Raw genomic sequence first — 19,846 nt, 5'->3', positions numbered from 1 at the left:
TTAGATTGCATTTCTAGTATTTAAGAGTTATAAATATATATATATTTTTTTTTTTATCATTTAGGTACTTAAATTATAATTTTTGAACAAAAGCTTGTCAACAGGTAACAATATTTTTGTTTTAAATCAATGATTTGAAATCTGATTCAGATACGTTTTGGACATAATTGTTACATTTACTCATGACTAAAATAATAGTTCGACATAGTCACGTAGTAGTGTGCTTAAGCATATAACAAGATTTAATATACTTCGGTAAGAGACAATCTTTTGATGTATTTTTTTTTTATTTAATTAACCCTTAGTCGTTAGTTGGATTCCAACCAACGATTTAATTGTTTTTTAAGTTGAAATTTGAACTTGTTTTTATAGCTAAAAATATAAGTATTTTTTTACCGTGTTGAATGTCGAACGACGCTGAAAGCCCTTTATTATACAAAATACGAACGATTACATCAATCTGTACATCTAAAACTAGTGTGTAATTTGTTGAATTTTAATTAAGATTATTTAAATATTTATAACACACACACATACACACATACACACACACACACACACATCCATATGTTTTATATTATATAAATACATAAATACACGTATTTATTACATTATATAAATAATATTGAGTGTGTATTGTATTTTAGACAAGTCTAAAATTGAACATAAATTGTATTAATTTGTGGTACCGTTGTAAAGCGTCGGTGATTTTGTTTTTATTTATTAATTATTATAAATAGAACGCGTTTTTGTCCGAATAATGTTTTTGACTTTGTATTTCGTCATTTTTTTCGAATTGTTTTTTTATATGCATGTAAAAAAATATATTTGTAAATGTTTTATTGTACATCTTCGTTACAAAACACTTGAATAATAAATACAATTAAAAATAATTGTCGTTTATTTAAACCTTTTTAAAACAATAGCAAAAAGTTACTTTTATTTGTTAGTTTCAGATTTTGTATAGTTTATTTATTTTTAACTGAAAACAATTTTATTAATATAACAATGATAGCATAAAATAATATAAAGAATAATAAAGTAGTAGCTTAATGAATACTTGAGTTATGTAATAAAAAAATACAATCAATTTTTAAGAATTTGTAGAGTTTGTAAAATTCATAAGTAGATATCACAGCTCATTAAATACAATTTTCAATACATAAAATAAATTAACAAAATCACAATATATAAATATATATATATATATACATATATATTAAATTTAAGTATTAGTCTTGGATAAAACATGATTATTTAAAGCTCTTGTATAATTTAACAAGTATTTTGTAGGTGACTTCTTGTTAGATTTAATTATAATGGTTATTATAAATCATAATAATTTAATAAGTAATTGCTAAAAACACTGGATACATTTTTTGTCTCGAAATAATGGTGAGCAAATGAAAATCAACAGATACATATTTTGTATAGATATTGGGTATAATATTATGTCGAAGAAACATTAGACATTATGAACTGTATAACATTTATCAATTCAATTTTTATAAGAGCATATTGTTTATAGGTACTCTTATTTTTTCTTATGAAAATAATCAAAATGTACGTTTATCTATGACTTTTAAAATCGTTATTTTGATTTTTTTTCACGTCACTGTCGTAGAAAACTACGATGTGTTTGTCTTTTAATTGAATAAGGTGCATTTATAATTATAAAATATTACAATATTTAATGTTTCTCCTTTTGATTATTTTAGTATCCGTTGTCATTAATTTTTTTCTCACAGTTTTATCTGATGACTCTAGACAAAAAATGACCTTGTGATTTTTACAAAATATTTTATCATTAGTTCATATAATTTATAATATTCATAGATACAATTTCTTAATATAATAAAAATCAAATGGTTTTAATTATTTTTGCGATTTGAATTTTAAATTAAATATTTATTAGTAGAATATAGTTCAAGCTCTTCATAATTATAAATGTTGAGTATTTAGTTTTGAATCCGTTTCATTTCTTTTCTAAAACAAAATATAAATTGGTTTTATTTTAGATTACATTATAAATAGTTTGATATCAACAATACAATTTTATTTTACTATAATCCAATTGTTATTTATTTTTATTTTTTTAATTTGCATATGAATTATTGGTTTAGTTATAAAATATAAATGTTTGTTAAATACAATAAAGTAGACAGAGATACATTAAACTATGTTAAATGAGTAAGAAATTATAACAATAAATAGGTATTAGATAAATTTAAACTTAAAATCACAATAACATAACAGCTTTTAAAATGTGTTAAGTATCCTATATGTATCCTAAATTTAAAGGTAACCGGGCCAGGAACTTTGTTGCTTATTAGAGTGGTATTTATAGATTGATTGATTAGCCAATTAATTGCCTCTGTTTTAGCATCATGTAATTTTGCTATTCCTCCTTAAAATTTAGTAATATGCTTGATAGTTTGTTCGATTCCACAAGAGCAAAGAGGGGATTGTTCCATTCCCCATTTATGTAGTAAACTTTTACTTCTGCCTTGTTCAGTTCTTATTCTATTCAAGGTCGACCATAGCTTCCGTGGAAAATCAAAACCCGGGGTTCTTGTGTCTGGGTTTTCGATCAAGGTAACTCCTCGTACACCCGATTCTTTCCATCGCGTTTTCCATGTTATCGATAGAGCTTCTACTGGAAGTGTAAGGTCCCATATTGGGTGTCTCGATTTAAGCCTTCTATGAGGGTGTGTAATAATATTTTTATATAGTGGTAGTTTGGGGTTTCTTTTATTCTTATCCACTATACTTTCTGCATGTATCAATCTGCGTAGGTCCGGTGGGGCTATATCTGCCAAGACCGGTAACCGTTATTCTTCAGTCGTTCTTATTGTGCCTGTTATAATTGGCATCGTTTGGTTTAACTCCGTGTCCATCTTTTTACAATGAGAACTTCCTGAACCAAACTGGAGCACAGTACTCAACTACACTGTATACCAGGGCTAATGCTGATACACGTAGAACTGTTGCGTCACTTCCTCAGGTCGATCCTGCTAGTTTTGAAATAATATTATTCCTCGTCTGAAGTTTATTTTTCAACCCTTCTAGATGTTTTTTAAATGTCAAGGCTCTATTGATTTTTATTCCGAGATACCCAGGGCATTCTTCACTTGGTATGTCGATGTCGTTAATTTGTATTTCTAACTTCCTATTTGCTTCCCTATTATTTAAGTGGAAGGCCAGTGCCACTGTTTTATTAGAGTTTAAGGTTAGGTACCATCTTTCGAAATATATGTATAGTTTGTTGAGGTCTCGATTTAGTATGGTTTCTACTGATTCTAAAGTATCGGCTATGTTATATCAGAAATGTAGATATTTAAGAGCACTGGCGAAAGTACGGAACCTTGAGACAGCCCATTTTGGAGGTATCTGTATTTGCTTGCTTTGCCGTTGAGAAAAACTTTAAATTTTCTATTCGATAACATGAATTCCAATAGTTCTAGTGTCTTTTTGCATTTCACTATTTTTGCCATCTTGAGTAGTAATCCTTTTTTCCAAACTGTGTCGTATGCTGAAGATGGGTCAAGAAAGACTGCTCCAGACTTTATTTTATTCTAGAAACCATTTTCAACATGTGTGGTAAAGGTTAACACTTGATCACAGCAGTTTCTATTCTTTCTAAATCCAGCCTGTTCTATTGGCAGTACCTTTTCTATTATTGGTTATAATCTTTGTAATAGAAGTCTTTCGAATACCTTATAGACCGTTGATAATAACGATATTGGTCTATAATTGTGTGTATCATTTGTTGGCTTTCCCGGTTTTGCAATGGCTATTACTTATATTTCTCTCCATAGTTTCGGTATAACACTTGTGTTTGCTATTTCTGTTGATAGCTTGGCTAACCAAGTTTTCCCTTTAGGACCTAACTTTTTGATGAATTCCGAGAGAATACCATCGGCTCCTGCTGCCTTACCATTCTGAACTGTTTTTAACGCTACTTCAATGTCATTTATCGTGAACTCGTCAGCCAGAGTGGTAGATTCTTCGCAATCTAAGAGTACGTTTGCAAATGAACTCCTTGTTTCTGACTTTACTTGTTTGCTTGGATTTATGTTCGAGGCTTTACACAACAAGCTAGCTATTTCATTCGGCGTAATATTGTCTTCTTTTCGAACTGGGTTGGCAGTCCCCAGCTTTCTTAAGAGGCTCCAGCTATTCCTGCTTGATCGTGTAAAGTCCAGTTCTTCTGTTGCCGATATCCATCTCTTTCTTCTTTCTTCATCTAGTAGGTTTATTAATAGGTTTGCTGAGATTTCGCTATTGTTTTGTTCATATTCTTCGAGTAATTTTTCACATTCTTTTGTCCAGCACGGGATGTAGTTATTTCTGTGGCCTCTAGATATCGCTTTACTTGCCGATGTTTTAATAAGTTTGATAAACCTTGTGTAATTTGCTGTCGTTGGTTTGATGCGGTTGATGTTTTCTTCGACGTATTTGGTGTATTTTCCCCAGTTTGCCTTGCAAGATTCCATCTAGGCAATTCTGGTTTTTTAATTCTGGGAAAGGTTATACCTATGTCTAATATTACTGGCCGGTGCTGACTTTTTTTCAGTATAATGCGTTTGGTTACTAGTGGCTGGCCTGACTGGTCACTTGTGACGAAACATAAGTCTGGGGATGTTGTTGTTCCCCATCTACCTGAGTCAAAAGTACCTCCCTGTTTCGCATCATAAATTAGGAACATGCGATTTATTTGTGACCAATTTACGAGTCGCTCTCCGTCTTCGTCTTCCGAGGAGTATCCCCATTCGGTACTATGTGCGTTTAAATCACCAATTTAAAACCTAGGATGTTGACATTTTGGGACCACAGAGGGGCTCCAAGTACTCAAGGGGGGCTTATAGATATTAAAGATCGTGATGTCACCTAATCTTATTCTTATTGTGTGTTCATTTCCCTCTAATATTTTCACGAGTTGTTGATTTATCTGTTTGTTCATAAATGTGGCTATACCGTATTTTTTGTGACCTATGTAATCAATCATATTGAAACCCGGAATCATTAGGCGCTTTTTTCTCCTCCGATATATATGTTTTCTGCAATGTCAGTATGTCAGCTCCATAAAACATCTTCCCTAAAATTTCTGTTTTTGCTTTTGTTAGACCTTTGACATTTAATTGTACAATTCTAATATTTCTCTTAGAGTTCTTATCATCCGATCTTCTGCTGTTTTGTCATTGTTAATTTGGGCTTTGTTATTACATTTATTTATTATTTTTGGTTTTTTATTTTTATATTGTGGGTAGCCCTTAAAATGGTTGTTTTTGCCGATATGGCCAGGAAGTCCTGAGACGTTTGGCCGTCGTGCTGTTGCTGTTTCGTTTCGTGCTTCCATTATAAGATTCGCAGTATTGTAACTTTGAACATATGGATTGGTAAGCACTACTTACAGAGGAGACCTCGAGAAGGTACAGCAACACCACCAAATTGTTAATGTTTTTCAACAGTGATTTTAACTATCTAAAATGCTTGGTTGTATGTGATTTTTGTAGATTATTAAAATATTTATTTCGACAATCCAGCGTAGTATATGATAAATAATGGAAATATAGATATTAAAAAAATAAATTGTGTTTATCAACTTAAGTTGTATATATTTTTTTGTCTTATTTAAAAAATATATCATAATTTACCTGTATAAAAGTATTTGTCAATAGACATTTTTTGATACTTATTTATATTAAGGAATTGAATGAAAAACTACGAAGACACTCTCCCTCCTCAGCTCTAGACTGGTAATTTTATTTTATACGTATGAAGACGAATAAAATACGAAAAGGTACGATTTATGATCTAGTATCCAAGTAGGTGAGTGATAAACTATTTTTTGATATTATTAAAATATATAAACATGATTTACTAACCTAGAAAGTTTATTTACGATCTCCGTCTGTTGTAGTCGACTTATAGAATTTGTGCGTTTTCGTATCACGGGTGTGTCTGAAAGGTGCTTGATTTCTTTCAATTAACGGCACAGGACATGGGCCACTCACTCTCGGTTTGTATTCGTTTCTGTAATGACTAGTACTCGACTCCATTGACGAATCACCAAGACTGATATGCGACCTGTTCGTGGACGACCTCGACACCCTGTCTTGACGGTGCATAGCGCTAATACTGTTCCGGTTGTCGGGAGGTGAAATCACGAATGTTGAGTCCAACGTATTGATACTCTTCCTCTGAGCAGCGGCCGCTGAAGAAGTATAATGAGGTGCTTCGATATGCGTCACGTCTCCTTTGCGGTGCAACACTGAGTTACTCAGATCGGTGTTCGAACTTATTATGGACTTGCGGTGATGAGATTGGTCACTTCGGGTTTTTCGATCAAACACGGACGAGTCGATATTCAACACGTTAGAACTAGTGCTATGCAAAGACTTCCTGTACGTTGCAGTGGAATAACTTTTTACTTCGGTGCCATGTGAACGATTTGTAGACTGCTCGGATTTTTGTTGTGACGAAAGTGATTGAGAATGGTCCCGATTGTATTCATTCCGATTTTGGCTGCTAGTCTCATACCGGTTGCTTTTGTTTAACTGTTCATTTGACACAGCTGATGATTTGCTTGAATGCAGACCCGAAGAATAATCACGGGTAATTGAGTTATTTTCGTTGATATTTCCGCTAATCAACGATTGTCTTCCTATTTGGGTTTTGTGAACTTTACTCGTTTGATTATTTGAATAGTGTTCAGAACGCAGATCTACAGACGATGCATTTCGGTTATTTGTTGTTTTTTCGTCAGACAGATTTATAACAAAACTTTCGGGGCGTCGAATTTGATCACTTATTTTCGAACTGCTAGTAGTAGTGCTTTGCTTATAGTTTTGACCACTGGTTTCATTGGTGTGTTTTTGACTAGACTGACTAATGTTTTGAAGGTTTCTATGTTGTGATGCATAATTTTGACTATCGTTATTATTTAAATGCCCATGTCTATGGTGTGTAGTTTGTACTCTATCAACAAGATTATCATTTTGTAGTCTATCGTGATTCATTTGTCCTCTAGTTTCTTCAGATGGGCGTGAAGAGTAAATGTGTTCACTTTTTATTTCATGCCGCTGATTTAAACTGCTAACATTTTGTGAAGACATGTGAATATAATGATTGGATGAATGTTGACGAATTGCATTATCTGAATATCTTTGATCGTTTGTCTGATTTATTCTTTGCTTTGATAATGATGCATTTTTAGTACTGCTTAAATCTGTTACGGATCCCTTTAAATAATCTCTCTTTTGAGAAGTTTCCCATTTTTTTCTTTCTACTGTACCAACGTGTTCTTCTGATTTTGAGCTTCTTTGGAACGAAGAATCAGATGATTGTTTAGTAACCCGATTTTCAACGTTTTGTGATTCAGCTGATTGTCTAAGTTCTCCTTCAAATTGTGATTGTCCGTATTTGACACTAATTTTTTCATTTGTATTTGAATCTTTAACATGATCCCCTAAAGAAATTTGAGATTCAATATGCTTTCTAGTATTTGTACTGCTCTGCTGATGTTTATGTACTGAAGAATAATTTTCTGTTTTTGAAGAGGAATGTGATTTTGCTACTTGATTTATCTGTTTGTGATCTCCTGTAGTTTGATTATTTTCAGTTATTTTTTGAGAATATCCAGTATCTAATGACTTATGATCGGAATGTATGTTTTTGTTAGTAAAGTGCATTGTTCCTTCAATTTTCAAATTATCCTCATGCTTTCTGACTACAGCTTGTTCAACCTTTCGAACTGTGTAAGTTCGATCTCTTTTTTCAAATTCTCCTTCCATCCGTAAATTATCTTGAGGTTTATAAGCAAGGGTCCTCTCACCTACAGTCACTTTTTGTACGACTCGTTTTTCAAAATTACCTTCTGATTTTAAGTTATCTGGATGTTTTACTTGTTTTGGTCGCTCACCCGGTCCATAACTTTGTTGAGATGGTCTATCAAATTCACCTTCTGGTTTTAAATTATCCTTAGGTTTTACAATAGGTGCTCTATCACCAGGTCCAATTGTTTGATGAGTACGTTTTTCAAATTCACCTTCAGGTCTTAAGTTATCTGGATGTCTAATTTGTTTTGGTCGTTCACCCGGTCCGTAACTTTGTTGAGATGGTCTATCAAATTCACCTTCAGGTCTTAAGTTATCTGGATGTCTAATTTGTTTTGGTCGTTCACCCGGTCCGTAACTTTGTTGAGATGGTCTATCAAATTCACCTTCAGGTCTTAAGTTATCTGGATGTCTAATTTGTTTTGGTCGTTCACCCGGTCCGTAACTTTGTTGAGATGGTCTATCAAATTCACCTTCAGGTCTTAAGTTATCTGGATGTCTAATTTGTTTTGGTCGTTCACCCGGTCTATAATTATCTGAAGACGGTCTATCAAATTCTCCTTCTGGTCTTAAATTATCTGGATGCCTAATTTGTTTAGGCCGTTCACCAGATTTATACTTATCTGGAGACGGTCTATCAAATTCACCTTCAGGTTTGAGATTATCTCTGGGCTTAACAATAGGAGCTCTATCACCTGGTCCATATGTTTGATGAGTACGTTTTTCAAATTCACCTTCTGGTTTTAAATTATCTGGATGCCTAATTTGTTTAGGTCGTTCACCAGATTTATACTTATCTGGAGACGGTCTATCAAATTCACCTTCAGGTTTGAGATTATCTTTGGGCTTAACAATAGGAGCTCTATCACCAGGTCCGACAACATGATGAGAACGTTTTTCAAATTCACCCTCTGGTTTTAAATTATCTGGATGCCTAATTTGATTAGGTCTTTCAGCAGAAACAAAGGAGACTTTTTCACGCTTTTCAAAATCACCTTCCATTCTAAGGTTGTCTTCATGTTTCGATATAGAAGTTACTCTGTTCAAAACATGCTTACTATAATCATTTCTTGAACGCATATCAATAAATTCACCTTCAATTCTTAAATTGTCTTCTCTGTAGATAATTTCGGATCTTTCCCCTTTAGTGGCTGAGAAATCAGTTCGTTTAAAATTATCGATCAGATCACCTTCAATTTTAAGATTATCGTCATGCTTAACTATTTCAGAACGAGTAGCAGTTTTACGCGTAAAGTCATCTTTCTTAAAAATAGTGTGTTCTCCAGTCATCTTTAAATTATCTTCATGAATGTGAATAGCAGCTCTATCACCTACAGTAACTACAGATTTGTTTTTAACATACGATGTGTCCAATAAACCTTCAGGATACAGATTATCTTTAGGTTTCACAATAGGAGCCCTGTCACCTGGAACCACTTTTTGATAAACACGTTTTTCAAAATCACCTTCTGGATACAAATTGTCTTTAGGCTTAACAATTGGAGCACGATCACCAGGACCAACCTTCTGTGGTGTACGTTTTTCAAATTCACCTTCAGGTTTCAAATTATCACTGGGTTTGTATGGAGCAGGACGTTCACTAGATTTGAACTTCTCGTGTACAGGACGTTCAAAATCTCCCTCTGGTTTAAGATTATCGGAAGGTTTAAATTGTTTTGGTCTTTCAGATGGTAAGTAATCGTGATGTTTTGGTCTTTCAAAATCTCCTTCAGGGAACAAATTATCTTTTGGTTTAACAACTGGTGCCCGATCTCCTGGACCAATCTTCTGAGGCGTGCGCTTTTCAAATTCACCTTCAGGTTTAAGGTTATCAGATGGCTTAAACGGCGTAGGCCGTTCACTAGGTTTGAATTTTTCATAAACTGGCCTTTCGAAATCACCTTCTGGTTTAAGATTGTCGTTTGGTCGAAATTGTTTCGGTCTTTCAGCTGGAGAATACTCTGGATAATCAGGACGGTCAAAAGAACCTTCAGGAAACAAATTGTCTTGTGGTTTAACTTGTTTGGGTCTTTCAGATGGCTGGAATTCTTCAGGTTTTGGTCGTTGGAATTCGCCTTCAGGATACAAATTATCTTTGGGCTTAACGATTGGAGCACGATCTCCTGGACCAACTTTTTGTGGAGTACGTTTCTCAAATTCACCTTCAGGTTTAAGGTTATCAGATGGCTTAAACGGCGTAGGCCGTTCACTTGGTTTGAACTTTTCATAAACTGGTCTTTCGAAATCTCCTTCCGGTTTAAGATTATCACTTGGACGGAATTGTTTCGGTCTTTCGGAAGCAGAATATTCTGGATATTCTGGACGTTCAAAAGTCCCTTCTGGAAATAGATTGTCTTGTGGTTTAACTTGTTTGGGTCTTTCAGATGGCTGGAATTCTTCAGGTTTCGGTCGTTGGAATTCGCCTTCAGGATACAAATTATCTTTGGGCTTAACGATTGGAGCACGATCTCCCGGACCAACTTTTTGTGGAGTACGTTTTTCAAATTCACCTTCAGGCTTAAGGTTATCAGATGGCTTAAACGGCGTAGGCCGTTCACTTGGTTTGAACTTTTCATAAACTGGTCTTTCGAAATCTCCTTCCGGTTTAAGATTATCACTTGGACGGAATTGTTTTGGTCTTTCGGAAGCAGAATATTCTGGATATTCTGGACGTTCAAAAGTCCCTTCTGGAAATAGATTGTCTTGTGGTTTAACTTGTTTGGGTCTTTCAGATGGCTGGAATTCTTCAGGTTTCGGTCGTTGGAATTCGCCTTCAGGATACAAATTATCTTTGTTAACGATTGGAGCACGATCTCCCGGACCAACTTTTGTGGAGTACGTTTTTCAAATTCACCTTCAGGCTTAAGGTTATCAGATGGCTTAAACGGCGTAGGCCGTTCACTTGGTTTGAACTTTTCATAAACTGGTCTTTCGAAATCTCCTTCCGGTTTAAGATTATCACTTGGACGGAATTGTTTCGGTCTTTCAGAAGCAGAATATTCTGGATATTCTGGACGTTCAAAAGTCCCTTCTGGAAATAGATTGTCTTGAGGTTTAACTTGCTTAGGTCGTTCAGAAGGCTTGAACTCATCTGGTACACGCTTCTGAAATTCTCCTTCTGGCTTTAGGTTATCCGAAGGTTTAAATGCAGCAGGCCGTTCACTAGGTTTGAATTTTTCGTGTACAGGTCGCTCAAATTCGCCTTCTGGTTTAAGATTGTCTGTAGGTTTAAATTGTTTTGGTCTTTCAGATGGTGAATACTCTGGATATTCTGGTCTTTCGAAATTACCTTCTGGGTATAAATTATCTTGGGGTTTCACTTGTTTAACTCTTTCAGCTGGTTGGAATTCTTCTGGTTTCTTTCTTTCAAATTCACCTTCGGGTTTAAGATTATCGGATGGTTTAAACGGAGTTGGACGCTCACTGGGTTTGAACTTCTCATGTATAGGACGTTCGAAATCTCCTTCTGGTTTAAGATTATCGGAAGGTTTAAATTGTTCTGGTCTTTTGGATGGCGAATACTCGGGATGTTCTGGCCTTTCAAATTCACCTTCAGGGAACAAATTGTCTTTTGGTTTAACAACTGGTGCCCGTTCTCCGGGACCAACTTTCTGCGGCGTGCGCTTTTCAAATTCACCTTCAGGTTTAAGGTTATCGGATGGCTTAAACGGTGTTGGGCGTTCACTAGGTTTGAATTTTTCATAAACTGGTCTTTCAAAATCACCTTCTGGTTTAAGATTGTCTGTAGGTTTAAATTGTTTTGGTCTTTCAGATGGTGAATACTCTGGATATTCTGGTCTTTCGAAATTACCTTCTGGGTATAAATTATCTTGTGGTTTAACCTGTTTAGGTCTTTCAGATGGTTGATAATCATCAGGTTTTGGTCGCTGGAACTCTCCTTCTGGATACAAATTGTCTTTGGGCTTAACAATTGGAGCACGATCTCCTGGACCAACTTTCTGTGGCGTACGTTTTTCAAATTCACCTTCAGGCTTAAGGTTATCAGATGGCTTAAACGGCGTAGGCCGTTCACTTGGTTTGAACTTTTCATAAACTGGTCTTTCAAAGTCGCCTTCTGGTTTAAGATTGTCTGTAGGTTTAAATTGTTTTGGTCTCTCAGATGGTGAATATTGAGGTAACTCAGGGCGATCGAAAGTACCTTCTGGAAATAGATTGTCTTTAGGCTTAACTTGCTTAGGTCTTTCAGATGGCTGGAATTCTTCTGGTTTTGGTCGTTGGAATTCGCCTTCAGGATACAAATTATCTTTGGGCTTAACAATTGGAGCACGATCTCCTGGATCAACTTTTTGTGGAGTACGTTTTTCAAATTCACCTTCAGGCTTAAGGTTATCAGATGGCTTAAACGGCGTAGGCCGTTCACTTGGTTTGAACTTTTCATAAACTGGTCTTTCGAAATCTCCTTCTGGTTTAAGATTATCACTTGGACGGAATTGTTTCGGTCTTTCAGAAGCAGAATATTCTGGATATTCTGGACGTTCAAAAGTCCCTTCTGGAAATAGATTGTCTTGAGGTTTAACTTGCTTAGGTCTTTCAGATGGCTGGAATTCTTCAGGTTTTGGTCGTTGGAATTCGCCTTCAGGATACAAATTATCTTTAGGTTTTACGATTGGAGCACGATCGCCTGGACCAACTTTCTGTGGTGTACGTTTTACGAACTCACCCTCGGGTTTTAAATTATCATTTGGTTTGAAAGCTGAAGGGCGCTCACTAGGTTTGAATTTTTCATAAACTGGTCTTTCAAATTCACCTTCAGGTTTAAGATTATCTGTAGGTTTAAACTGTTTTGGCCTTTCAGATGGCGAATACTCTGGATATTCTGGTCTTTCAAAGTCACCTTCAGGGTACAGATTGTCTTGTGGTTTAATCTGTTTAGGTCTTTCAGATGGATGGAATTCCTCAGGTATTGGCCTCTGGAATTCGCCTTCGGGATATAAATTATCTTTGGGCTTAACAATTGGAGCTCGATCTCCAGGACCTACTTTTTGTGGAGTACGCTTCTCAAACTCACCCTCTGGTTTTAAATTATCAGATGGTTTAAATGGTGTTGGACGCTCACTGGGTTTAAATTTCTCAAGAATTGGACGTTCGAATTCACCTTCAGGTTTTAAATTGTCTGTGGGCTTAAACTGTTTCGGTCTTTCGGAAGCAGAATATTCTGGATGTTCTGGACGTTCAAAAGTCCCTTCTGGAAATAGATTGTCTTGAGGTTTAACTTGCTTAGGTCGTTCAGAAGGCTTGAACTCATCTGGTATACGCTTCTGAAATTCTCCTTCTGGCTTTAGGTTATCCGAAGGTTTAAATGCAGCAGGCCGTTCACTAGGTTTGAATTTTTCGTGTACAGGTCGCTCAAATTCGCCTTCTGGTTTTAGATTATCTGTAGGTCTAAATTGTTTAGGTCTTTCTGATGGTGAATATTCTGGATATTCTGGTCTTTCGAAATTACCTTCTGGGTATAAATTATCTTGGGGTTTCACTTGTTTAACTCTTTCAGCTGGTTGGAATTCTTCTGGTTTCTTTCTTTCAAATTCACCTTCGGGTTTAAGATTATCGGATGGTTTAAACGGAGTTGGACGCTCACTGGGTTTGAACTTCTCATGTATAGGACGTTCGAAATCTCCTTCTGGTTTAAGATTATCGGATGGTTTAAATTGTTCTGGTCTTTTGGATGGCGAATACTCGGGATGTTCTGGCCTTTCAAATTCACCTTCGGGGAACAAATTGTCTTTTGGTTTAACAACTGGTGCCCGTTCTCCGGGACCAACTTTCTGCGGCGTGCGCTTTTCAAATTCACCTTCAGGTTTAAGGTTATCGGATGGCTTAAACGGTGTTGGGCGTTCACTAGGTTTGAATTTTTCATAAACTGGTCTTTCAAAATCACCTTCTGGTTTAAGATTGTCTGTAGGTTTAAATTGTTTTGGTCTTTCAGATGGTGAATACTCTGGATATTCTGGTCTTTCGAAATTACCTTCTGGGTATAAATTATCTTGGGGTTTCACTTGTTTAACTCTTTCAGCTGGTTGGAATTCTTCTGGTTTCTTTCTTTCAAATTCACCTTCGGGTTTAAGATTATCGGATGGTTTAAACGGAGTTGGACGCTCACTGGGTTTGAACTTCTCATGTATAGGACGTTCGAAATCTCCTTCTGGTTTAAGATTATCGGAAGGTTTAAATTGTTCTGGTCTTTTGGATGGCGAATACTCGGGATGTTCTGGCCTTTCAAATTCACCTTCGGGGAACAAATTGTCTTTTGGTTTAACAACTGGTGCCCGTTCTCCGGGACCAACTTTCTGCGGCGTGCGCTTTTCAAATTCACCTTCAGGTTTAAGGTTATCGGATGGCTTAAAAGGTGTTGGGCGTTCACTAGGTTTGAATTTTTCATAAACTGGTCTTTCAAAATCACCTTCTGGTTTAAGATTGTCTGTAGGTTTAAATTGTTTTGGTCTTTCAGATGGTGAATACTCTGGATATTCTGGTCTTTCGAAATTACCTTCTGGGTATAAATTATCTTGTGGTTTAACCTGTTTAGGTCTTTCAGATGGTTGATAATCATCTGGTTTTGGTCGCTGGAACTCTCCTTCTGGATACAAATTGTCTTTAGGTTTAACGATTGGAGCACGATCGCCTGGACCAACTTTCTGTGGCGTACGTTTTTCGAACTCACCTTCTGGTTTTAAATTATCACTTGGTTTAAATGCAGCAGGACGTTCACTGGGTTTGAATTTTTCATAAACTGGTCTTTCAAAGTCGCCTTCTGGTTTAAGATTGTCTGTAGGTTTAAATTGTTTTGGTCTCTCAGATGGTGAATATTGAGGTAACTCAGGACGATCGAAAGTACCTTCTGGAAATAGATTGTCTTGAGGCTTAACTTGCTTAGGTCTTTCAGATGGCTGGAATTCTTCTGGTTTTGGTCGTTGGAATTCGCCTTCAGGATACAAATTGTCTTTAGGCTTAACAATTGGAGCACGATCTCCTGGACCAACTTTTTGTGGAGTACGTTTTTCAAATTCACCTTCAGGCTTAAGGTTATCAGATGGCTTAAATGGCGTAGGCCGTTCACTTGGTTTGAACTTTTCATAAACTGGTCTTTCGAAATCTCCTTCTGGTTTAAGATTATCTGTAGGCTTAAACTGTTTTGGCCTTTGAGAGGGCGAATACTCTGGATATTCTGGTCTTTCAAAATTACCTTCAGGGTACAGATTGTCTTGTGGTTTAACTTGTTTAGGTCTTTCAGATGGTTGATAATCATCTGGTTTTGGTCGCTGGAACTCTCCTTCTGGATACAAATTGTCTTTAGGTTTAACGATTGGAGCACGATCACCTGGACCAACTTTCTGTGGTGTACGTTTTTCGAATTCACCCTCGGGTTTTAAATTATCACTTGGTTTAAAAGCTGTAGGACGTTCACTAGGTTTGAATTTTTCATTTACTGGTCTTTCGAATTCACCTTCAGGTTTTAGATTATCTGTTGGCTTAAACTGTTTTGGCCTTTCAGATGGCGAATACTCTGGATATTCCGGTCTTTCAAAATCACCTTCAGGGTACAGATTGTCTTGTGGTTTAACCTGCTTAGGTCTTTCAGATGGTTGATAATCATTTGGCTTAGGTCTCTGAAACTCTCCTTCTGGATACAAATTATCTCTAGGCTTAACGATTGGAGCACGATCACCGGGACCAACTTTCTGTGGCCTACGTTTTTCAAATTCTCCTTCTGGTTTCAAATTATCCGTAGGTTTAAATGGTGTTGGTCGCTCACTTGGTTTATACTTGTCATTTATGGGTCGTTCAAATTTTCCTTCTGGTTTCAAATTATCGGAAGGTTTAAATGGTGACGGTCTTTCACTCGGCGTAAACTTTTCTTCGATTGGTCTCTCAAAATCGCCTTCAGGTTTAAGATTGTCTTGTGGTTTAATTTGTTTTGGTCTTTCTGCTGTTTTGTAATCTTTTTGTTTCGGGCGTTCAAACTTACCTTCTGGTTTTAAATTGTCGGATGGCTTTATTTGTTTAGGTCTCTCTGATGGCTTATATTTTTCTTTTTGTGGTCGATCAAATTCACCTTCAGGTTTTAAATTATCTATTGGTTTTTTTTGTATTGTCCTCTCGGTGTGTATGTTTTTGAATTGTTCCTTAGAATGTGTTCTATCATCAAATTTTCCTTCAATAGTTATATTATCCGTGTGTTTTTTGATAGTGTGTCTTATATTTGTTTCGTTATGATGTTTAAACACTTCTGAAGTTGTAGTTTGGAAGTATATTTCTCCATCTTGTTTAGTCCAAGTACGTCGCCTTACCGGTTTTTCTAATTCTGTCGTTTTTGCTGAGTAATCGGCCATTCGTGATGTTTCAAAAGACATTTCTCCCTCGCATATCAAATTGTCTGTTCGTTTCTTTATGATTTCAGTTTTTTGCATATCATGTCGTTGATAAGCTTCTTGAGATGATGTGTTCGAATAAAATTCGCCTGTTGTTATATTCAATGTATCAGTTTTCTTTTTTCCTTTTTCATGTCGAACCACTGGACGTTCTGGGTAATCTTCTTTATTTTTTGGTACTACCTATAAAATATAATTACATTATTTAGTTATTTGTTTAAAAACATCGTTTTAATATTTAATTTATTTTTACCAAAATATCTCCTTCTAGTTTGGTCCATGTATTTCTACGTATCATTCTTGGTCGTTCAGTTGTTTCTCCTGTAAACTCCATTCTTTGTGTAGTGGTATCTATAATATAAAATCATAAATAAATAAATATTTTGAATGCATAAATAATTAATGTTTTAATTGATAAATTAATATTTTTATTTTCTTTATTTTAAGTAATTATAGAAACTATATACAGTTGATCATTAATATGCACTAAATTTAAATATTTAACATGTAATATATGAAAATATTCAAGATGTCAAATTTAAAAATTAATATTCCATGTATTGAACTTGTCTCACTCGTAAATCTATAAACCTATTTATAATTTGTATACTATAAAATTAGTTATTCAAGCATAAAAATAATATTTTATATATTTTATTAAGTATAAGATATTTATTTATCACAAAGACTTATTAAATATTAATCAATAAGTCAATCATTTTTTATGTATTGTTTCTAAATTTTTCTTTGGTATTTTTTTTTAATAACATTGTTATTTTAAATTTCTGGTTTTAATTGTGAATAATAAAATAATTAACCTGTGAATTCTCCACCAATTACTAGTTGGTCTTCGTGTCTTCGAATTTCAGCTCTTTCTCCTTTTACAATTTTTGTTACTGTTCTTTCTCCATAAAATTCACCTTCTGGTCGTAAATTGTCAATAGGTTTCTTAGTAGGTGCTCTTTCTCCTCTTTTTGGTGCTTTGGGTTGTTCTGGTCTATCAAAATCTCCTTCAGATTTTAAGTTGTCTGGATGTTTTACTATAGGCGCTCGGTCACCAGGTGCATATTTGTTAGGTTCGGGCCTATCAAAGTCTCCTTCAGGTTTAAGATTATCTGGATGCTTAACTATTGGTGCTCGGTCACCTGGTCCATATTGAGATGGTACAGGCCTTTCAAATTCACCTTCAGGTCGTAAATTATCTTTTGGTCTAATTGGCTTCTGTCGATCAGCAGGTTGCACTTTTGTAGGTGTTGGCCGCTCGAAATTACCTTCTGGCTTTAAATTGTCACTTGGCTTAAACGGTATTGGACGTTCCCCTGGTTCTACTTTAGATTTAATTGGTCTTTCAAATTCGCCTTCAGGTTTTAAATTGTCCAGATGTTTGACAATTGGCGCTCTCTCGCCGGGCCCGTATTTCGATGGTTGAGGTCTTTCGAAGTCACCCTCTGGCTTTAAATTATCACTAGGTTTTATCGGTTTTGGTCGTTCTGCGGGTGTCATTTTTTCACGAATTGGTCTTTCAAATTCGCCTTCAGGTTTTAAGTTATCTTGTGGCTTACGTGATAAATAACGATCACCAGGAAGTCCCGTATATTCTTGTTTTCTTTGTGGAGAATATTCACCTTCGAGATGAAGTTGATCTTCCATTTTATATCTATCACAAACATAAACAACAATAAGAATTCAATGGTATAATTATTTTAAAGTTATTATTACCTGGCTTGACGTTCTGCATATTTTTCCTCAAACTCCGACCTGTAGGCCGTGGTAGTTTCAATTTTTCCTTCGGTTAGAGTTAATTCTGTATTAAGTCTTTGCAAACTAGGCCTTTCAACGCGGTCGAATGGTATTGGCTGATATTCTTCTTTAGTCCTTGATATTTTTGGAGACGATATAGGCTCCAAATCTAGTGGAGACCTATCTGTTCCAGGTGTATGCGGACATCGATGACGTCTTTAAATAAGAAATAAAAATATTTTATATAAGATATAAATACTTTTTAAAGCATATACTAATTTCTATGAAAAATATTGCCGGCTAACTAAAAATAGTAAGCATTTTTATATACTAATTGTTTAGGTACACCAATGCAAACTAAATGGAAATTCTTTAAAAGGTAATGTAAAATGTGGTAATACACGTTTACGAATTTGTATACAGACTAATCAATAGGGTACTGAACCGCTTGCACCAATTGTACGCACTGTATAGTCAAACATTGATGTTAATTTAAAAGTTTTTTGCCATCAAGTATGTATATAACATTAAACCCAAAATAATCAATCTTTCAGAATGTTATTAATGGTGGTAAAACAATTTTTTTATATTCGTACAATTCTATTGATATATAGTCAATTCTATTTTTATTATTTGTACCTAAGTTATAAAACATAATATATTTTATGTTTATGTTAATGTGTGATTTAATTAATTAAATTAAATTCATTCAAGTATTGGTATTGTGTGTATTGTCTTCAAATAAAGCAATCATTTTTAAAATTTAATAATTTAATTTTCAAGCAGCATTCTCGTATCAGGAAACAATATAAAATCAATAAAACTAAATCATTCTTCTGAAATATTGATACTATGCACGATGAAAAATTCAAACAAACGTATTAAAAAAAAAATATGTAATTTTTGAAGACGTATTTTTTAAAAAATCTAAATAATATTAGTATAATATGTATTTTTAATAAAACAAATTGAATAAAAAAATACAATAGCAATATTAAAAATAATTTACATGACAATTAAATTTATCCCTACCCAAAATGTAGACTGAATATCAAACTATTGTTTAAACTGTTTAAAGAATCTTTAATAAAGATGCAATATTTTATATAAAAGTATACTTATTTCGGATAATCTGCAATAATAAAATAAAATCATTCATTGTTTAAAACTAATGAAATTCACAGGATACTAAAAATTACATGAATTCGTGTCGATATATTTAATAGGTAGGTACACTAGTGAAGTAATATACACACTAACAAAAACGTTTTTGATCTAAAACAGTATAAAAAAAATCGCATCAGAATATTTACACTATATTATTATCATTGATATGGTTCATTATCCCGAACCAATACATTTCTTTTATACCTAGTTAATTAATAATATAATATAATATAACTCAGTATCCTAACCTATTACTGTATCTGCTATCCATAGTACGTCTATTATTTTTAAATTTTTTTTTTATAATTTGTTCTACAATTTGTATACAATAGTAAATAATAAATCACTTGTGTACACACTTGTTAATATATTTTTATTTATAATCATCTTGTTCAAACTTATTATTCTGTATTATTTATAAATATACCTAGATATCCTATATAGGCTAGGATTTTCTTATTTTATAATAAAATAATAGTAATATAACTAATAACTAAACATAAAATCGCATATTTATTTTAACATGTATACTTCATTTTCAGTTGTCAACAAAACAAATATTATAAATAATAAAGTAAATTTGTGTTCTATACAACTTAAACAGTATATATTGCAGATAAAATATACTGCCTAAAAAATTCTTTCGTGATTTATTTTTAGTTGTAACAATTTATTATGAACTATATGAGTTATTGGCAAAACATTAAGATA

At 34.3% G+C, this 19,846-nt stretch overlaps 1 protein-coding gene across 1 annotated transcript in view; it reads right to left on the bottom strand.

Moving 5' to 3' along the window:
- Nucleotides 1–5,888: 5,888 nt before the first annotated feature.
- The window catches only part of LOC113551291 (titin-like), a 32,004-nt gene continuing 18,046 nt past the window's right edge, over nt 5,889–19,846 (bottom strand). The window contains 5 exon segments of the mRNA XM_026953453.1: nt 5,889–10,667; nt 10,670–16,411; nt 16,482–16,579; nt 17,047–17,885; nt 17,948–18,184. Coding sequence (XP_026809254.1) covers nt 5,898–10,667; nt 10,670–16,411; nt 16,482–16,579; nt 17,047–17,885; nt 17,948–18,184 — 11,686 coding nt within the window. The 3' untranslated portion in view covers nt 5,889–5,897.

This window comes from Rhopalosiphum maidis, chromosome 2 (genome assembly GCF_003676215.2).
Source record: "Rhopalosiphum maidis isolate BTI-1 chromosome 2, ASM367621v3, whole genome shotgun sequence".
In the NCBI taxonomy this organism is placed as follows: domain Eukaryota; kingdom Metazoa; phylum Arthropoda; class Insecta; order Hemiptera; family Aphididae; genus Rhopalosiphum; species Rhopalosiphum maidis.
Note: the sequence above shows the minus strand (reverse complement) of the source record. Positions and strands in the feature narration are given on the sequence as shown.